At 50.5% G+C, this 15,110-nt stretch overlaps 8 protein-coding genes across 8 annotated transcripts; 4 read left to right on the top strand and 4 right to left on the bottom strand.

Annotated features, from left to right (window-relative positions):
- Positions 1-542: 542 nt before the first annotated feature.
- Positions 543-1,224, top strand: MIND_01175400 (Ubiquitin carboxyl-terminal hydrolase; the record flags this gene model as incomplete). The annotated part of the gene is made up of 2 exons (XM_037368270.1): positions 543-804; positions 851-1,224. 2 exons carry the CDS (start codon positions 543-545, stop codon positions 1,222-1,224), a joined length of 636 nt encoding a protein of 211 aa, XP_037215196.1.
- A 2,916-nt stretch (positions 1,225-4,140) lies between these two features.
- MIND_01175200 (RING-type domain-containing protein) lies at positions 4,141-5,170 on the top strand (the record flags this gene model as incomplete). The annotated part of the gene is made up of 4 exons (XM_037368269.1): positions 4,141-4,527; positions 4,577-4,630; positions 4,683-4,747; positions 4,804-5,170. The coding sequence occupies 4 exons, from the start codon at positions 4,141-4,143 to the stop codon at positions 5,168-5,170; spliced, it is 873 nt and encodes a 290-aa protein (XP_037215195.1).
- A 27-nt stretch (positions 5,171-5,197) lies between these two features.
- MIND_01175100 (uncharacterized protein) lies at positions 5,198-6,232 on the bottom strand (the record flags this gene model as incomplete). The annotated part of the gene is made up of 1 exon (XM_037368268.1): positions 5,198-6,232. Exon 1 carries the CDS (start codon positions 6,224-6,226, stop codon positions 5,198-5,200), a length of 1,029 nt encoding a protein of 342 aa, XP_037215194.1. The 5' UTR covers positions 6,227-6,232.
- Positions 6,233-6,296: 64 nt separating this feature from the next.
- On the bottom strand, positions 6,297-7,852 carry MIND_01175000 (uncharacterized protein; the record flags this gene model as incomplete). Its single annotated transcript, XM_037368267.1, has 15 exons — positions 6,297-6,453; positions 6,506-6,531; positions 6,574-6,614; positions 6,664-6,774; positions 6,821-6,922; positions 6,978-7,032; positions 7,080-7,156; positions 7,202-7,234; positions 7,288-7,318; positions 7,365-7,393; positions 7,445-7,541; positions 7,589-7,621; positions 7,672-7,691; positions 7,741-7,750; positions 7,808-7,852. The coding sequence occupies 15 exons, from the start codon at positions 7,850-7,852 to the stop codon at positions 6,297-6,299; spliced, it is 867 nt and encodes a 288-aa protein (XP_037215193.1).
- A 445-nt stretch (positions 7,853-8,297) lies between these two features.
- MIND_01174900 (Tartrate dehydrogenase/decarboxylase) lies at positions 8,298-9,655 on the top strand (the record flags this gene model as incomplete). The annotated part of the gene is made up of 4 exons (XM_037368266.1): positions 8,298-8,317; positions 8,353-8,662; positions 8,718-9,141; positions 9,192-9,655. 4 exons carry the CDS (start codon positions 8,298-8,300, stop codon positions 9,653-9,655), a joined length of 1,218 nt encoding a protein of 405 aa, XP_037215192.1.
- Positions 9,656-9,724: 69 nt separating this feature from the next.
- Positions 9,725-11,049, bottom strand: MIND_01174800 (uncharacterized protein; the record flags this gene model as incomplete). Its single annotated transcript, XM_037368265.1, has 3 exons — positions 9,725-9,906; positions 9,956-10,754; positions 10,807-11,049. The coding sequence occupies 3 exons, from the start codon at positions 11,047-11,049 to the stop codon at positions 9,725-9,727; spliced, it is 1,224 nt and encodes a 407-aa protein (XP_037215191.1).
- A 99-nt stretch (positions 11,050-11,148) lies between these two features.
- Positions 11,149-13,057, bottom strand: MIND_01174700 (FAD-binding-3 domain-containing protein; the record flags this gene model as incomplete). Its single annotated transcript, XM_037368264.1, has 6 exons — positions 11,149-11,906; positions 11,958-12,187; positions 12,244-12,596; positions 12,650-12,811; positions 12,867-12,986; positions 13,034-13,057. The coding sequence occupies 6 exons, from the start codon at positions 13,055-13,057 to the stop codon at positions 11,149-11,151; spliced, it is 1,647 nt and encodes a 548-aa protein (XP_037215190.1).
- A 554-nt stretch (positions 13,058-13,611) lies between these two features.
- Positions 13,612-14,487, top strand: MIND_01174600 (uncharacterized protein; the record flags this gene model as incomplete). Its single annotated transcript, XM_037368263.1, has 2 exons — positions 13,612-13,907; positions 13,956-14,487. The coding sequence occupies 2 exons, from the start codon at positions 13,612-13,614 to the stop codon at positions 14,485-14,487; spliced, it is 828 nt and encodes a 275-aa protein (XP_037215189.1).
- Positions 14,488-15,110: the final 623 nt, after the last annotated feature.

The raw sequence follows: 15,110 nt of genomic DNA, 5'->3' as shown, positions 1-15,110 counted from the left end.
CTTTACCACATCCCTTGTTTTTTAAACGGGCCCTGGACACCGGAAACGATCACAGAGGCGTCAGGAGGAAGCGAAGTCGAGACTACTCGGTGACAGATTCTGACTGAATGCATCGATGAGCAACTATTAGGCAGAGCAGCCACAACTTGAGCTTGTAGGTCGCTGCAGGAGGCGAACGTCCCATATAACTTGGCAAGGAGGGCCCGCCGTCCACAACCCGTCAACAAAGCTGGTTTTCTCCTGTGTAGAAACATTGAACAAGGTTTTTTCGTCTTGTGATCCGGATTGTCACTTCTCGGCCAAATCCCTTTGACATGAAATGTCACGGTCACGAGTCAGGAACTGTGACAAACGTGAGTCTTACGCGTCCTCCACGCACCAACTTGAACAAGCTCAAACTGGTCCCCCTCCATTGCAATCCAATCTACGTACAGAGCAATGAGCAGTACTCCTGGACCATACAGCGGCATCCCGCTTGAATCAGATCCCGTGATCTTCACTGAATTCCTGCACGCATTGGGCGTCAAAAACCTTCAGCTCTTATGCTCGATCCCCTCGAGGAAGTCCGCCTCATGCTGCCACAGCCCGTCCACGCCTTAATACTCATATACTCCACTACTGAAGAGTACGAGAAATCCATTAGAGACGCGCGACAAGCAGAACGGAATGCAGGAAATGGCTACAGTGGCTCCGGCGACGGGGAACCAGTCATTTGGTTCGACCAAACTATACGGCATGCGTGCGGATTTATGTCGCTCTTGCACGCATCGGCGAACCTGAGCTCTTCTGGCGACGAATTCATTGGTTGGTCGATATCGGCAGAAATTGTTCTATTTGAATCTTTTTCCAGAACGAGGCTCGTTGCTCGCAAACCTTCTTCGCGATGCTCTTCCTCTTGCCCCTGTCGAACGTGCTGCTCTCCTCAAATCATCACAAGGCATAGCGGACGTCTACAACACCGCATCGGTGAGAGGAACGAGCACCATCCTTCATGCCGAGGACAACGTTCCGGGCCATTACGTCTGCTTCGTACGGTCGCCTCGGACAGGGCACATCTTCGAATTGGATGGCGGAAAAAACGGTCCAATCGACCAAGACGGCTGGCTTCAGGGCGATCGAGATATGCTCAGTGGAGGTTTGAAACTTGCCAAGGAGTTTATTGCCAACCGTACCGATCCAAAACACCCACATTGCCATGTGATGGCTCTCGTTCCAACTGACTGATTCAATAAATGTACATCGTAAAAAAGTCCTTGTAGTATTCATCGCCATGTTTATCCTCGCGTTCCTTGCCAACGGGACTCATAAGCAACATACCGCTGTTGCTCGGTGCCTCCAGGTAAATATCCTTCCCAACGTAGCAACTCACTTTGAGATACGCTTGGGACATTCTGTTGCAGGTAAGAACGTGAATTTGACCAAAACACAAAATACCTCAAGCCATTTCAACACATCATGAATCTCGCTTTCTACAGAAATCCCCCACTCTGACATGCACTCGTGAGGGACGAACGAGCCCAAAGCACCGAGGACGGCGTCACATGCCTCACCCCCTGTTGGCGATTCACGGACATAGCGACCCCATTCCAACCAAAAACTGTGCTCCGTCAGTCTGCAAGGCCACAGTTAGTTGCAACAAACTTACCCCATCATCTCGAACGGTATCCGACGATCGTATACTTGCCTAATTATCTGCAGACTGTTGCAGGCTAGGTCCCGATAGACATCACCAGCACCACAAGATTCCTTGGTTGTCGCAGCTCGCTGACGACGCATCGCTCTAGCATTTACTGCCCATAACTGCTCTATTGCCTGCTTGTCACGCCCAAACAGCGGCTTCAGCACCAGGCAGATCGTGTCGCAGAGGAGTTCGTGTTCTGCACCAAGTAAAAGCCGAAATTGGGTGAGGGGGGTAAGCGCCGGGATGGCGACAGATGCACGAATGAGACGCTTGATGTTGGGATGATTGACTGGACTTGCTGCGTCTCTTAAAAGTTCTGCAAGCTGGTCGCAATGGGTGCTGGTCTCTAGATCGTCTAGATCCAAGTCATTGATGACGCTATAGAAGAACGACACGTATTCATAGTCTTCCCAGCGAGAAATGGTGTTTGCGGGTAAGGGATCCATAGCCTGCACGGTATGATTATACATTAAAAGTTTGCAGATGGACCAACCTTCAGCCAATGAATAATCGATTGTCCCAGGTGGTCAAATATTGACAGAGAATGAAAGAAAAAGTCGGGGTTTATGTGGTCCACCAGACCAACAATCTCGCGATTGGACATGGTATCGACGCTGACGGAGGTGATATAGTCGACTATAGCGTCTAGATGGGACCTTGACAAATATTCAGCACTTTACAAAGAGAAAGGATAAAAAGGCTAACCATGCGACATGCCCTTGAGATTTGATGTAAGCACTAGGGTCACTGTTCTGATATGATAGTGCTCTGAGCACAGATCCGACAAGTGCCATATCGAACGTTGGCGTCGCCACACAAAACATCTCGGACCGTGCTGGGTCAACGAGAAAGTCGAGGAATGATGGGTGGAAAACCTCGACGCCTGCGCAACCGAAATCATCTGCGGAATACGGTAGGAATAGCGACCGGATAGAGGGCAGAACATGTGCATATAGATGTCCATGTTCGAGGCCCAAGAGTTGTTCGATGTGACGAATAGAGAACCGAGAAAACTGTGGGGTTACAATAATACGGAGGAACGCTAGCATTGAGGGGCGGAATAAGGGGTCCATTGACGACAGAATCATGAAGAAGAGACTATCGAGCGGATTGTGTGGGAAAGCCTGAGGAGGTGCGGCAGCGAGCCTGGAAAGCTGCTCAATGCGCTCTGTGGGACAGAATTCCGGATCGCCGAGAAAATTGACCAGTGTTCGTGCAGTTTGAAAACAACCGCAGGAGACGCGCACCGCAATGTCCAGAGCTTTGGGAGTTAACCACGTGCTGGCGCCGTGACGAATCTTCGTGCATTCGATCTTGAGATATGTTCGCACGTCTTCAAAGGACCTGGCCACGTTGAAAGATGAAACAGAGGCAGTTCGGAAGATGTCCAAACAGATTCGGCTGACTAATATGATACGCAAAGGCGACGCAGATTCTTGGATGGCGCTTTCCAGTAGCAGGAGTACCTCCCGCAACAATTCCCCCTCGCATTCGTCAACGCCATCGAGAACTAAGACGAGCGGAAGGGGAGTTGCTGCCTGGCGACATGGCTCGACGATAAGTTTTTTGAGTTGAACAGCTAGACTCTGTTCCAGAACACATGGCGATTTCCGCACAACCCTCGAAATGATTGGACGGAGATTGGGTACATTTCGGGCGAGTTGATGCGCCAATGTGCGAATAACGGATTCGTTCTTCACATTGTCGCGTTGGAAGGAGAAAGTCCCCCCGAGGTTTCCCGAGTCATAGAGCCGACTTTGTACGCTTCGAAGAACTGTCGATTTGCCAACGCCCAGGGGGCCATAAACACAGGCTATCCGGCCGGGAGTGGTGACGGATGATGCCCATTGGTGAAGGTCGTGAATGTTGTCTTTGCGGGTTTCCGGAAGACAACCATCGTTCTTTGACCAGATACAAGGGTAGGTGGTGCGACACAACAATTCCAAACCTGCATGGAGGTGAGCAAAGATTGAGGACATCGAAAAATCACATACCGACATCTCGTCGGCTCGAGAGAGAATTGCGGTTGACAGCAGCGAAGAATGCCGCCGTGTATGGGTTGTAAGGGCGCGTGGAGAGTTGTTCTGACCCAGCGGAAGACGTTGACGATGACGGTTTACAGGGAGGCTGGTTAGAATAAGCCATACCAGACAATAAACGACAATAAACCCTCTTACGCCGTCTCCTCTTATAACACTGCGCGCTTAGATTGGGACTTGGTGCGTGTCGGTTGGCCTATACGTAGACTCCCGCAATGCTGGGTGGAAGGCGTGAGGCCAGAGAGTCATCAAGCAGAAAAGCAGAAGCTTATTCGGCTACTATTAAACCTGCGTGTTGGGCCAAATAACATTGAATGCACTCCTCGTTGCAGATATTGACGTGAATGGAAAAAGGAGAGCCAAGGTGTGATTCAATTCGGAAAGTGATGTAACTTTTCTAGTTCCATCTTGACTCTCACCATGGACTTGGTCAACTACATCCTCACTGTCTGCGCTACAGCCACCGCCGTCGCCATAATCGTCGATAACCACAAACAGTTCTTTCAGCTGACCTCCTTCGCTATTGTGTTGGGTTTCCTGGTCTCCGGCCTCTACTTTTGCTTCCTGGTCGTGGTCGCCACTATCGCTCAAACTTGCAGCGCCCTCGGAGTTCACCCTCAAGCCTTCCCACCCATAGCATTCTCGCAGCAATGGATCAACACCACCAAAATCGCCTTTTACCACCCTACAAGCCCGTCAATGACCTTTGTCATGATCCTGTCTCCTACGATCTTGGCTAGCATTTTGAGATATCAAAAGCACTACTACAACGAGGCCCATAAGACCGCAACTCTCGAGATACTCGCGGTTAGCTCGGCGGTATATTCATATTACTCGTACGCTGATCTCTTCGCAGGCCGAGCTAGCTATTCAACCATTCCAAAAGGTCGTGAATCGGAACACACTCGAGGTAATCACACGCCTTCTTCATCCGCCTTTCCGGTCGCTCAAAGCTTTCCCAGCTTACCAAAACCCGCACTTGTCTGTCCTGTCCACTCTGTCAACAGCCATTTGAACGTCCCCAAACGTACTTTCATTTCGATTCGACGAGTCATAAGTATATCCACTGACCACCTTACATAGCCTCACGCCTTGCGGCCATACATTTGACCTCCTCTGTCTCCAAAAGCACCTGCGCAACTCTCCGCCGTCACTCTTTGACGTCCAAAACAACCTCGTTCGTCTCCCTTCGCGTCAAAAACTGTGTCCGTCCTGTCGCGTTCCCACGATGGCCGAGCCTGCTCCAGCCTGGTTCGTCAAATGTCTTGTCGACACAGCTGCTCCGCCAAATACTAAGATTGTGCCAATGCACGAAGGCGACGATGAAGATGGCGATGACACCTTCCGAGTCGACCCATGGATCGGCATCTACAAGGAGAAACCTGTCAGCTATGCTTTTATTCGTCGTGTTGCTGGCTTTTTCCGGCGAGGCCAAATTCGTGGACAATAATTCGTGTATATTATTATATCGTATAGCCTAACTCTTGATACTTCCCCAACGGCTCCCTCGCCACATTCGTTGCCTTCCAATCGTTCTTGGCTCTGGTTCCACCTCTATTCCCACCAGGTCGTCGAGCTCAATGGCAACATATCCATGATCGTCCTCTCCCAGTTCCTGAGCCGCAGCGCGATTGCTAATCATCCCCGCCCACTTGTAAATTACACTGAGCTCTGCTTCGGACGCAACTTGAGAGACTCCCGATTGAAGCAAGTTCCGGGCCACCTGCGCTGTCATCGAGGGCGTGGTTGGGCGTCTATTGGCGAGTGGTGTTGAACTGGTCGACAACAAACGGGCTGAGAGCGGCTTGGATATTGGAGACGGCGATGGGGTCGGTGACTCGGATGCCTTGGGGCTACTAGTAGATATCTGAATCGAGTCTGGTTTGCAGTATTCGTCGGGCGTTTTTTGGGCTGGCGGAAATCGAAGAGGGCAGACGAGCGGGGATCTTGGTTGGAATTGTTTTGCAGAGGCAGAGGAATGTGAATCTGGGGTAAGAAAGGAAGCCGCCTGAACAAGCCTCTCTTCTTGCTCATCGACAACCTCGCGATGCGCCGTGACATTTCGCTGTGCTGCTTCCGCCTCCACTGCTTTATTGTCAACTTGACTTCGATATCCCGTGGCTTTCGTAGCAGCGATCTCAGTCGGCCAGATGGCGAAGTATTTTGCATAGAGCACAGCCAAGATACTGAGAACGAGTGCAATTGATGTGGTCAAAGAGATCTCTTGTGCAGCGCCTGCGCCAAAAGCAGACAATAGCTTGGCGAGGACTAGACTACGAAGCGCTGCGAGAGCATCGGGGCAGGTGGCGTGAGCCAAGTCGATGCGGCGGACTTGTTCGACTTGCGTGACGCCAGAGGCAACGGTATGAGCGTGAGAGAAGAATGGTCGATAAAGGAAGACGTGTACAGCGTTCAAAATGCTGGCGAGCCGAATGATGAGCGCAATGAGGTCGTTGTCCGAATCGCCCCGTCTCCGTCCCAAGTTCATCGTCGCGGTCGAGAACATGGTTTCTGTAACTCGTAAGCTTGCTTACGCGCACGTGAATTGAACTGGAAGGACATCGTGTCTATGCAATCTACCATCCATCCGTATAATGTCCAGCAGCAAAACTCAATGTCACTCTTGGGACTGCACTATTGCCACCATGAATAGTCTCCCCAGATCGGAATTTCGCTTCTCGAACGTGTAATAAAATCCTCGTCGACAAGATACTGTGAATAACTCGGAGAAAGCTGCCAGATTTTAAACCAGAGTACACGGGCGAAGTATGCTAATTGCACTCACGTGTTGAATAGTTGTGCTGTTACAGACTAGAAGACATGAGAGTTGCGGGAGGCATTTGGGATTCGTACCGGAGCCTGCAGCATGATGGCAACATTGAGCGCTGAAATTGCTGTGTCAAGTCAGTAAGCGTAGAGGATCATGCAGCACCATGGTCTTACCGCACAAAATCAAGTAATACGTAACACCATCCCGATACAACGTGACGATGAGCGGATTTCGGGTATGTCGATAGTTCTTCAGCCCGATCCAGAGGGTATAAGCCATGATGACTGCGATAACTCGGTCAGACGAAACAGGAAACGACAAACAACTCACTTGTGTCATTGATAAGCACGATGATGAAAGGAATTCCGGCATAGATCACATCCCCTTCGACCAGATAACACCCGGGAATGAATGATGAGGGTGGTGGCCCGTCTAATGGCCGTTCTATTCGATTCAACTTCGCCGCTGTTGTATATGAGAGCCTCACAAGTTACTGTCCGTTCAAACAGCGCGAGCAACACGATGGAGGCGGATATTCCGATCTAGAGACGAGTCTAGCCCACACTCGCGGAATCAGAGAAAAACGTACAATCCACAGGGTGGTGAAGAATACAAGCACGCCGCGCTTTCGCCCGCTAAGCGCATACGTCCGCAGAACAAGAATAGCTATGGGGTATGAGTTCCCGCATATCTAGAAACGGGGTCCTCAACCTTCTGCTACGGCAATACCAAAAACGGTGCCCCCTTTGGAGAAATCAACTGAAGTAGCGAAGACTTTAAGGAGCACACTAGCTCACAAGACGATGCCGCTTGGAGTTGAGCGCATTGCTATTTGGGCGAATCAGCGAGGAAACACCGAGTACAGTGTCCGTACCTTGAAGGGAATGTTGTTCACTGTCGAATCTATCCAAAAATGAGTTGTAGGGGTGAGAACGTGAAAGTATGGGACCCAACAATAGAGCAGTATCGGCACATCAAAGGCGGGGGAATAACGCGACATCAGGTAGAGTGCTTTGGAAAACGTCCACCGAGAGTCCCAGATTAACGAGACCTAACTAGTTCAGTATCCTCAAAAACGATGAGTTGACTCTAGGTTACTTCAGCATCTAGGGTCAAACCGTAGTCGAATAACTGGAAGACAAGTTGCGGTTCATATGTATGAGTCTAGATATATGATTCACCAGAATCGTCAAGTCAACCACTTATCATCAATGAGCGCATGAAAAGAATGCTTTCGAAAGAGAACTTACCATGCATGTACTATCACGAAGCTCGAAGATCAAAACAGTTGTTCGACCGGAAGTTAAAGCCACCTACTCGAACGGTTTGCATACGACTGGCTAGTAGCTGTGAGGTGGACATGGTACCGAGAGACACGATGCATCCGAAGCAACAACCATATATGCTGGCTCGGATACAGTCCTATTTCTGCCTTGTCCAGGGCGCCCAGGGCGGGAAGAGAAGCGCAAAATCGATAGTTCGGACTTGCTATTAGGAAGCTCTCGATGGTGGCGTCGAGTGTGGGTGCTTGTGAGTTGAAGAAGATGGATAGAGTTCAAGTTATGCGGTCACTTAGAAATCGTCTCTGGCTTGAAGCTTGAAGCACGAAAACGACCAGAATGATTTCAGTGAGAGAACATTTCTGAACAGGGTAGGAACGTTGGATTGCGTAGGGCCGTTGTTCCGACAATGGAGGCAGAGGACAACATTGAAGTTGTGTGACAGGAACACAAGTTTTCATCTGTAGTCTTCCTCCACCAGCCTCCACCACACAATTCCTGCATCGTCTAGTTGGTCAGAAAGATAAATGCACGAAGACGAGCTGCGGTATAACGGGCTTCCGACAAGTCTCACGGTCAAAGATTCGACGCCATTTCACCTCAGTCTGAGCAGTCATCCATGGCCGCTCGAGTCTTCAAGATCGCCTCGATTCCTGGTGATGGCATAGGCGTCGATATTACCGACGCAGCGGTGCAAGTCCTCCAGAAACTATCGAGTACCTTTGGGACATTCAGTTTCGAATTCAACACACTCGACTGGAGTTCGGAAAACTACAGACAGCGCGGCTTCTACGCACCACAAGGTGGCGTGGAGGGGCTCAAGCAATATGATGCTATTTATTTTGGCGCCGTAGGGTGGCCAGACGTTCCCGACCATATTTCATTGTGGCAGGTTCGTGCTCATCAGTCCTTCAAGTTTTTGTAATCTCAACTATAGCTACGGGTAGATGATCCTCCCAATTCGTACCACGCTCAACCAGTACGCCAACGTTCGCCCCACTCGTATCATTCCTGGCACTTTATCACCTCTCTCCGCATGTGCTGCGAATCCTTCACTTCTTGACTGGGTCATCGTTCGAGAGAACAGTGAGGGCGAATACTCCGGACATGGTGGAACAACCCCGTCTACAGCACATGCTGCCCATACCGTCGCCACTGAAGTCAGCATCTTCACTCGTGTTGGCATCGAGCGAATCGTCCGGTTTGCGTTTGAAACCGCACTTCACCGTCCACGCAAGAAACTCACAATGGTCACCAAGAGTAATGCCCAACGACATGGGATGGTGTTGTGGGACGCTATTTTCTATGAGGTCGCAAAGGAGTACGAGGGCCGCGTTGAGTTTGACAAGATGTTAGTTGACGCGATGACTGGTATGTTGTTTGATTCTTCGAGTTATATGTGCTCATAAGCGAATGTCTAGTCCGTATGGTGAACCGTCCCGAGAGTCTTGATACAATTGTTGCAACCAATTTGCACGCTGATATTCTCAGCGACCTGGCAGCTGCCCTTTCAGGTAGCATTGGCATTGCGCCATCGAGTAACCTCGATCCGACGCGTCAATTTCCCAGTATGTTTGAGCCGATTCACGGAAGCGCACCCGATATTGCTGGATTGGGAATCGCCAATCCCATCGGCGCATTCTGGAGTGCCGCTGAGATGGTTCGCTGGTTGGCAGGATCGGATGGTAATAGTAACATTGTTGGCCTGGTCAGCGGCCCTGGTGTCGGTAACATGGTCCACGCAGCTGACTGCTTGATGAAAGCCATCGAGAATGTCACGCAAGCGGGAATAAAGACACGGGACTTGGGCGGGGCAAGCACAACGAAGGAAGTTACAGACGCTGTCTGCATAGAAATCGGTCAAGTGTATGCGTCCTCGCGATAAACAAAGAGGCAGAAAAATACTCTATTTAGATTGCGATAAGATTAGATAATTCTGGGAGTCACCAGCCACTTATGAAAACCCAGATCCCATACTTATACGAGGGATAGTGCTCATGCAGACAGCCGTGGAGCACGCGGTTGACAGCTTCTCCTCGTCAAGCTTCGTAGCACAAGGGGAGTTGAATGCGGTCGTATTCCAAACGGCTGGAATTGTTTTGACGACAACAAACACCCAAAGTAGAGCAACGCCGACTAGATATGTCTTGAGTATCGATAAGTCGAATCATATGTGTTTGCTTACTGGAGAAGGTCACCCCGATATATTGTATCACTGCGCTCTTCAGCAGATCGCCCATTTCGACGGTAAGGAGTGCCATAACCCCCGTCGGGAAAATCATGCCCCAGTACCCGATAGAGTAAGGAACGCGTTTCTGACGGACAGAGGCGTAAATCATGCAAAGCGTCATTCCAAGCCAGAACAGGCCCAGCGACCACAGTGTCCACGCAAGGCAGAAAGCTACTGACGCGACTGCTGACGGACTGATGAGCGGCCCGAGGTCAACATTTCGAGTACTGAGATACTCGGCTATCAGGAGCAGCGAGAAACCGCCTTGGCCCATGGGTCCAAGAGGAATAAAAGAAGCAAGGATGAGGCTTGTGTCTGGTGGGCCATGGAGTAAAAGCCGAAGTAGATAGGCTGTTATAACCATGAAAGCGATAGAAAGACCAGCAATTCCAAGTATAGCCGAGACCGCGATCGTGAGGGTGCTCTGGGTTGGCAGGGCCGTCGCAAGCAACCCGCCCGTTGCTGACGCAACGATCCAAGGAAGAACCGGGAGCATCGCAAGACACGATAGCTGCTCGAGAGAGTGTTTTTGCTTCGTCATCATCACATGTAGCATTCCAAACGCGATGACGACCGAAATCACCACATCCAGCCACCAGAATGCCCACAGCGCATAGAGAAAGGCTCGAGAATGGTTGGAAAACCCGTACTTCTGGTGCGCGACCAGTGCGATATTGATTAGCGAGCATCCTGCCATCGGCATCGCACTGATAAAGAGGCTTTGGATGGGATGGCGGAGCATCGCGGACCAGAGCTGCCAAAATGTTAAGCATGACGTTCAACATGGATATATGGCGTGAAAACACCTCAGGAAATATTATGTAACGCGCAACGCTTGCGGCAGATATAAGCACGAAGCATAGTAGGCTGCAGAAGAACAGAACCAGAGTAAGAACCTTGTTAGGCTCACTCCCAGATCCCCAATGGAAGCGGTTGACAAGCGAAGCCACAACGCAAGTGCCCATCACAATGGTGTACCATGCCCAAGTGAAATGGCGGACACAGGTCTTGAGGTTTTTCCGAACGGGCAGAGACGACACGCTCAACATGAGGGAACTGAAGGAAATTCGGAATTCGTGCCAATAGCATGATCCGATAACTAAGCGCGCACGTGAGTTGTACATAATCTTATCGCATTGCCACATAATCTAAGAGAACACTTTCTCAAGATACTGTTCTACACCTGCAGCATCAGGAACAACCGCACCAACCATAGCGTCAGGGCGAACGACAACCACCGTCGAATCGCCGGGGGCCAAGCCATAACCTATGTAGGCGTGACCTCCGCTATCATGAAGCACCAATATGCCATCGAGCTCGACGTCTGACCGATGACAATTTCCTTGAGGTAGAAGAAGGATGACGTTGACGAGTTTGACAGGAATGCGACCAACAATGGCAAGAATGGAAGGAGCATCGACAGAACCGAAGAGCAGTAGTGTGTGCTTGTGAATGTCGAAGAGAGTGAATAATCTCGTGCGTGACTTGTCAAGCAGGAGCTCGGATGCATCTGGAGCACGAGTACCAGCACGAATGCATCCGCCCTGCTTCCATGAATAGGGGCTGTCGGTAGGTTCTACGTCCTTGACCTCACCCTCAAGAATGATCTCACTACCAGCGTAGTTGATGCCCAACATCGACGTATCCCCGCCGCGTTTCCATGCCTGGTTGTTGAGTTTCGATTCGTCATTGCTATTGATTTGTTCCATGGTCTTACGCAGAATACCGCTTGTAAGGTTGAGCATCTGTGCAATAACGCGCCGCCGTTCTGTACTGTAGGAGTCAAGCAAGCTATCTGGGGAGACACCGAATTCGACCAAAGCAAGCTTCCATCCGAGGTTAATGGCGTCTTGAACACTGGAATTAAGTCCTTGGCCGCCGGTGGGGCTATGAATATGTGCGGCGTCTGACAAACTGTTGGTGGAGCTTGAAAAGTCGCCATCGTTTGATCACATACCTCCAGCAAGGAAAACTCGACCCACGCGCATCGAGTCTGCCATACGGCCACTCGGGCGGTAATTGGACGCCCAGGTCATCTCTCCGAACTTGATATCGCGTCTATTAGTTGCATTGTAGAATTGGTCCATGAATTCTTCGCGTGTGATAAGTGTGTCAGAGAGATTGTCGGGGCGTCCACAAGCGAACATGAAAGTCTTGTGTTTCTCTCCACTCGAACGAAGATACAGACTATGAATTGTGGGTCAGTTTAGGAAGCAGCTTGAATATGGAATTTGAGGACCCACAAGTTCTTATTGGCATTCCACATGTGCCAGACACCATGTTTCAGGCCCTCTTCAACCAAAATGTCGCCTATCGCGATCCAATGCTCGGTGAGGACGTGACCAGGAAAGTCAACGCCCAAGTGCTTGCGGACGGAACTGTGAGCGCCATCGACTCCAACAAGCCATTTGAAAGTAGCAGTCTCCTCCTTGGATTGACCATCTTCTCTAGTCACACTGATATGTGCAACGACATGGTCAGCAAACTGCTCGAAGGATTTGAGTTCGGAGCCAAGCTCCACAGTGCAATCCATTCCTGCAAGGTAGTCGCGTAAAATCTCTTCGTGTACTTCTTGCGGTAAGGAGAAATGGTTGGGCTAAGGTTTTATGTGTGAGATAGCCGCGTGAAGCTGGTAGAAAAGACCCGTACATGCGGCACATTGGGGGAAGGCTCGATCCAGTCGACCATATTACTCAGGTTAAACGGTTCTTTTTCGCCAGGTTTGTAGTGAGCAATGGTCGGATGGAAGCCTGAAGCTTCTTGAAGGGGAGGAAGGCAGCCGATGATATCATATAATTCAATAGTTCGAGGCTGAAGATGAAGAATAAGCTATGAGGGAAGGGAATAAGAATTCGCGAAGTCACACCTGCACGCCGGTGCCGCGCGAACCGTTTCTGTGGTTAGGAACTTTGTCGATAAGGCGTACCGAGACACCATTCTTGATCAAAACGATAGCTAGAACGAGTCCGGAAGGACCAGCGCCAGCCTATGGCAGAGCAGTCAGTAAATGATGATCGGGGGTGAACCACTAACGATGAGAACAGTAGGTTGTGCCATGTTGGAAACGCGGTGAAATACAGTGCATTTTTATAGTAAAACCGCAGGACCGTTCAAGGCGGTCGAAAGTAAGGACGGGCCGCTGTGGCTGTGCATGGGCCGCCTTAGACGCAAATAGTTTTTGCATATCTGCAACATAATCTCACGAAGCGGAAAACACTGCTCCAGGGGAAGTGCCATCAGTAGGGAGGAGGGTATCTCACGCTAGAAACAGATTCGAGGGAAATCTTCACTTGTAAGAAGCTTAGAAAAGCATTGTCAATGGTCCAGGCGAAATTAAGGAACAGAGGAATAGACGCGGAGAGGTGTGAGCCTAGTCATTTTCCATCTTCGGTGCACCGTGGATTGGTTGAATGCAACTCCATTGTTCCTCGACTTCAATCGTGGCTTTCCGTAAAGTGAAATTGACTTATAAGGAAAGTATTTGGCAGCTGTCAACGTGCACCTTCCAATCCAGGCAATTTCAAGCAATCGCTGATGGCAATGAGCTCTTGCATAAAAGCAGCCAACACTGGCGTCTTCCCTCCAACTTCCCGCCCCGCCCAATCTTCGAGATGCAGTCCGCCAACCAAATCACTACCTCCCGCTCCGCTGCCTCCCGCCGCCGCCGTGCCATACCTTCCAAGAAAACGGAATGTACTCGACTTTGCACTGGCCAAAAGCTTCGACGGATACCATTAGCCACAAAGACCGATGGAAACGGTGCTACCCCAGTACCATCCAAGCTTCGTCTACCGCGCACTCTCCCGCGACCAGTACTCGGTGAAGTCGACCTGACTTCCTCGCATAACCATCTGGCGCACATACCGCCTGAATACGTCCGCGAAAAGCTACTTGGGTCTCTTCCAAGGTGTGTTCCGTGCCTTCAAATTATTTCCAATGACTGACTATCGACTAGTATGCGAACTTCCCTTGCTGCAGTCAAATGCACTTTGAACTCGACCCGCCTTGCGAAGGCGGCCCAAATTCTGGCGAACGATATCGTTTCGGCCTATCCTCCAACCCACATGCTGGCCATCCACGGCACTGCCTCGTCCAGCAGCAACACACAAGCAGTTTCGCTTTTCCCAGTCCACGATATCGTGTTTGCTGCCCATTGCGCCACTTTCCCCGTACTTCCCTCTTCCCAACCGACAACCACCGACTCCACGATTTCCGTCCCCATTGTCCCGATGCGACTTCCATCTCCCGAGACTTTCTCCATTCTACAGGGTTACCTCTACACCCAACAACCGTCATTCCTGCGATCTGCGCTGAAGACACCTCTCGAAGCAGAGGGCGACTTCCTTCGTCTTGCTGCCCACGCGCACAAAATCAAGGGACTGTGGGCGAATGCTTGCCTGCTGGGAGTTGTCGATGACCGCGTATTCGAGGTTGTCGAGGAGGCCTGGACACGCGTGCTTGACGCTATGCAGACAGCCAGTTCATGATATTTTTATTGCTTTGCATCCTTGGACTTCTTGCATTTACATTAGCATACTTATACTATATGAGCCTTATGTTGTACGAATATGAACAAACAAAAGTTGTAACTTTCTCGAAAGCGAATAGAGACAGTAGAGAAGACACAATAATCGTTTGAAAACTACAAGCACTGACCACCAACACAACCATACCCCGTTCATCGTTATGAGACAGCATCGATTCAATGGAGTCATCGCCACCGCGGGGGCCTTTACCAGAGGCAAAGGCGGACGCAACGACATCTTTCTTGGGAGCGAATTTTGCGCGCAGCCGCACGAGGGAAAGTTGAACCGTAAAGGCTACCCGGGCTCCACTGACCACACGAACTGCAGGTGCAGCCGCATAGAGGAATGTCCCAGGCCACAACACTCGTCGCTGCACTCCCTCTAGATAACCGGACACCAAACGAAAACCGGGGAGGATGTTGGTGGGGTACTCAGTCGACAGCACATTCGGCCGAGGTCGCTGACAGTCACTACAATACTGCCTCAGAATCAGATGGGGCGTAGGAGGATGCGAATACCGTTCGCTGTCGAATCGAGTCTAGCATTGAAGATGAGTGGCAAGCACCGACTGCAACAATTATAAG

Source organism: Mycena indigotica (assembly GCF_014461135.1).
Source record: "Mycena indigotica strain 171206Taipei chromosome Unknown Mind.scaff0011, whole genome shotgun sequence".
Lineage (NCBI taxonomy): Eukaryota > Fungi > Basidiomycota > Agaricomycetes > Agaricales > Mycenaceae > Mycena > Mycena indigotica.
This window is presented reverse-complemented; position numbering and strand designations above follow the sequence as displayed.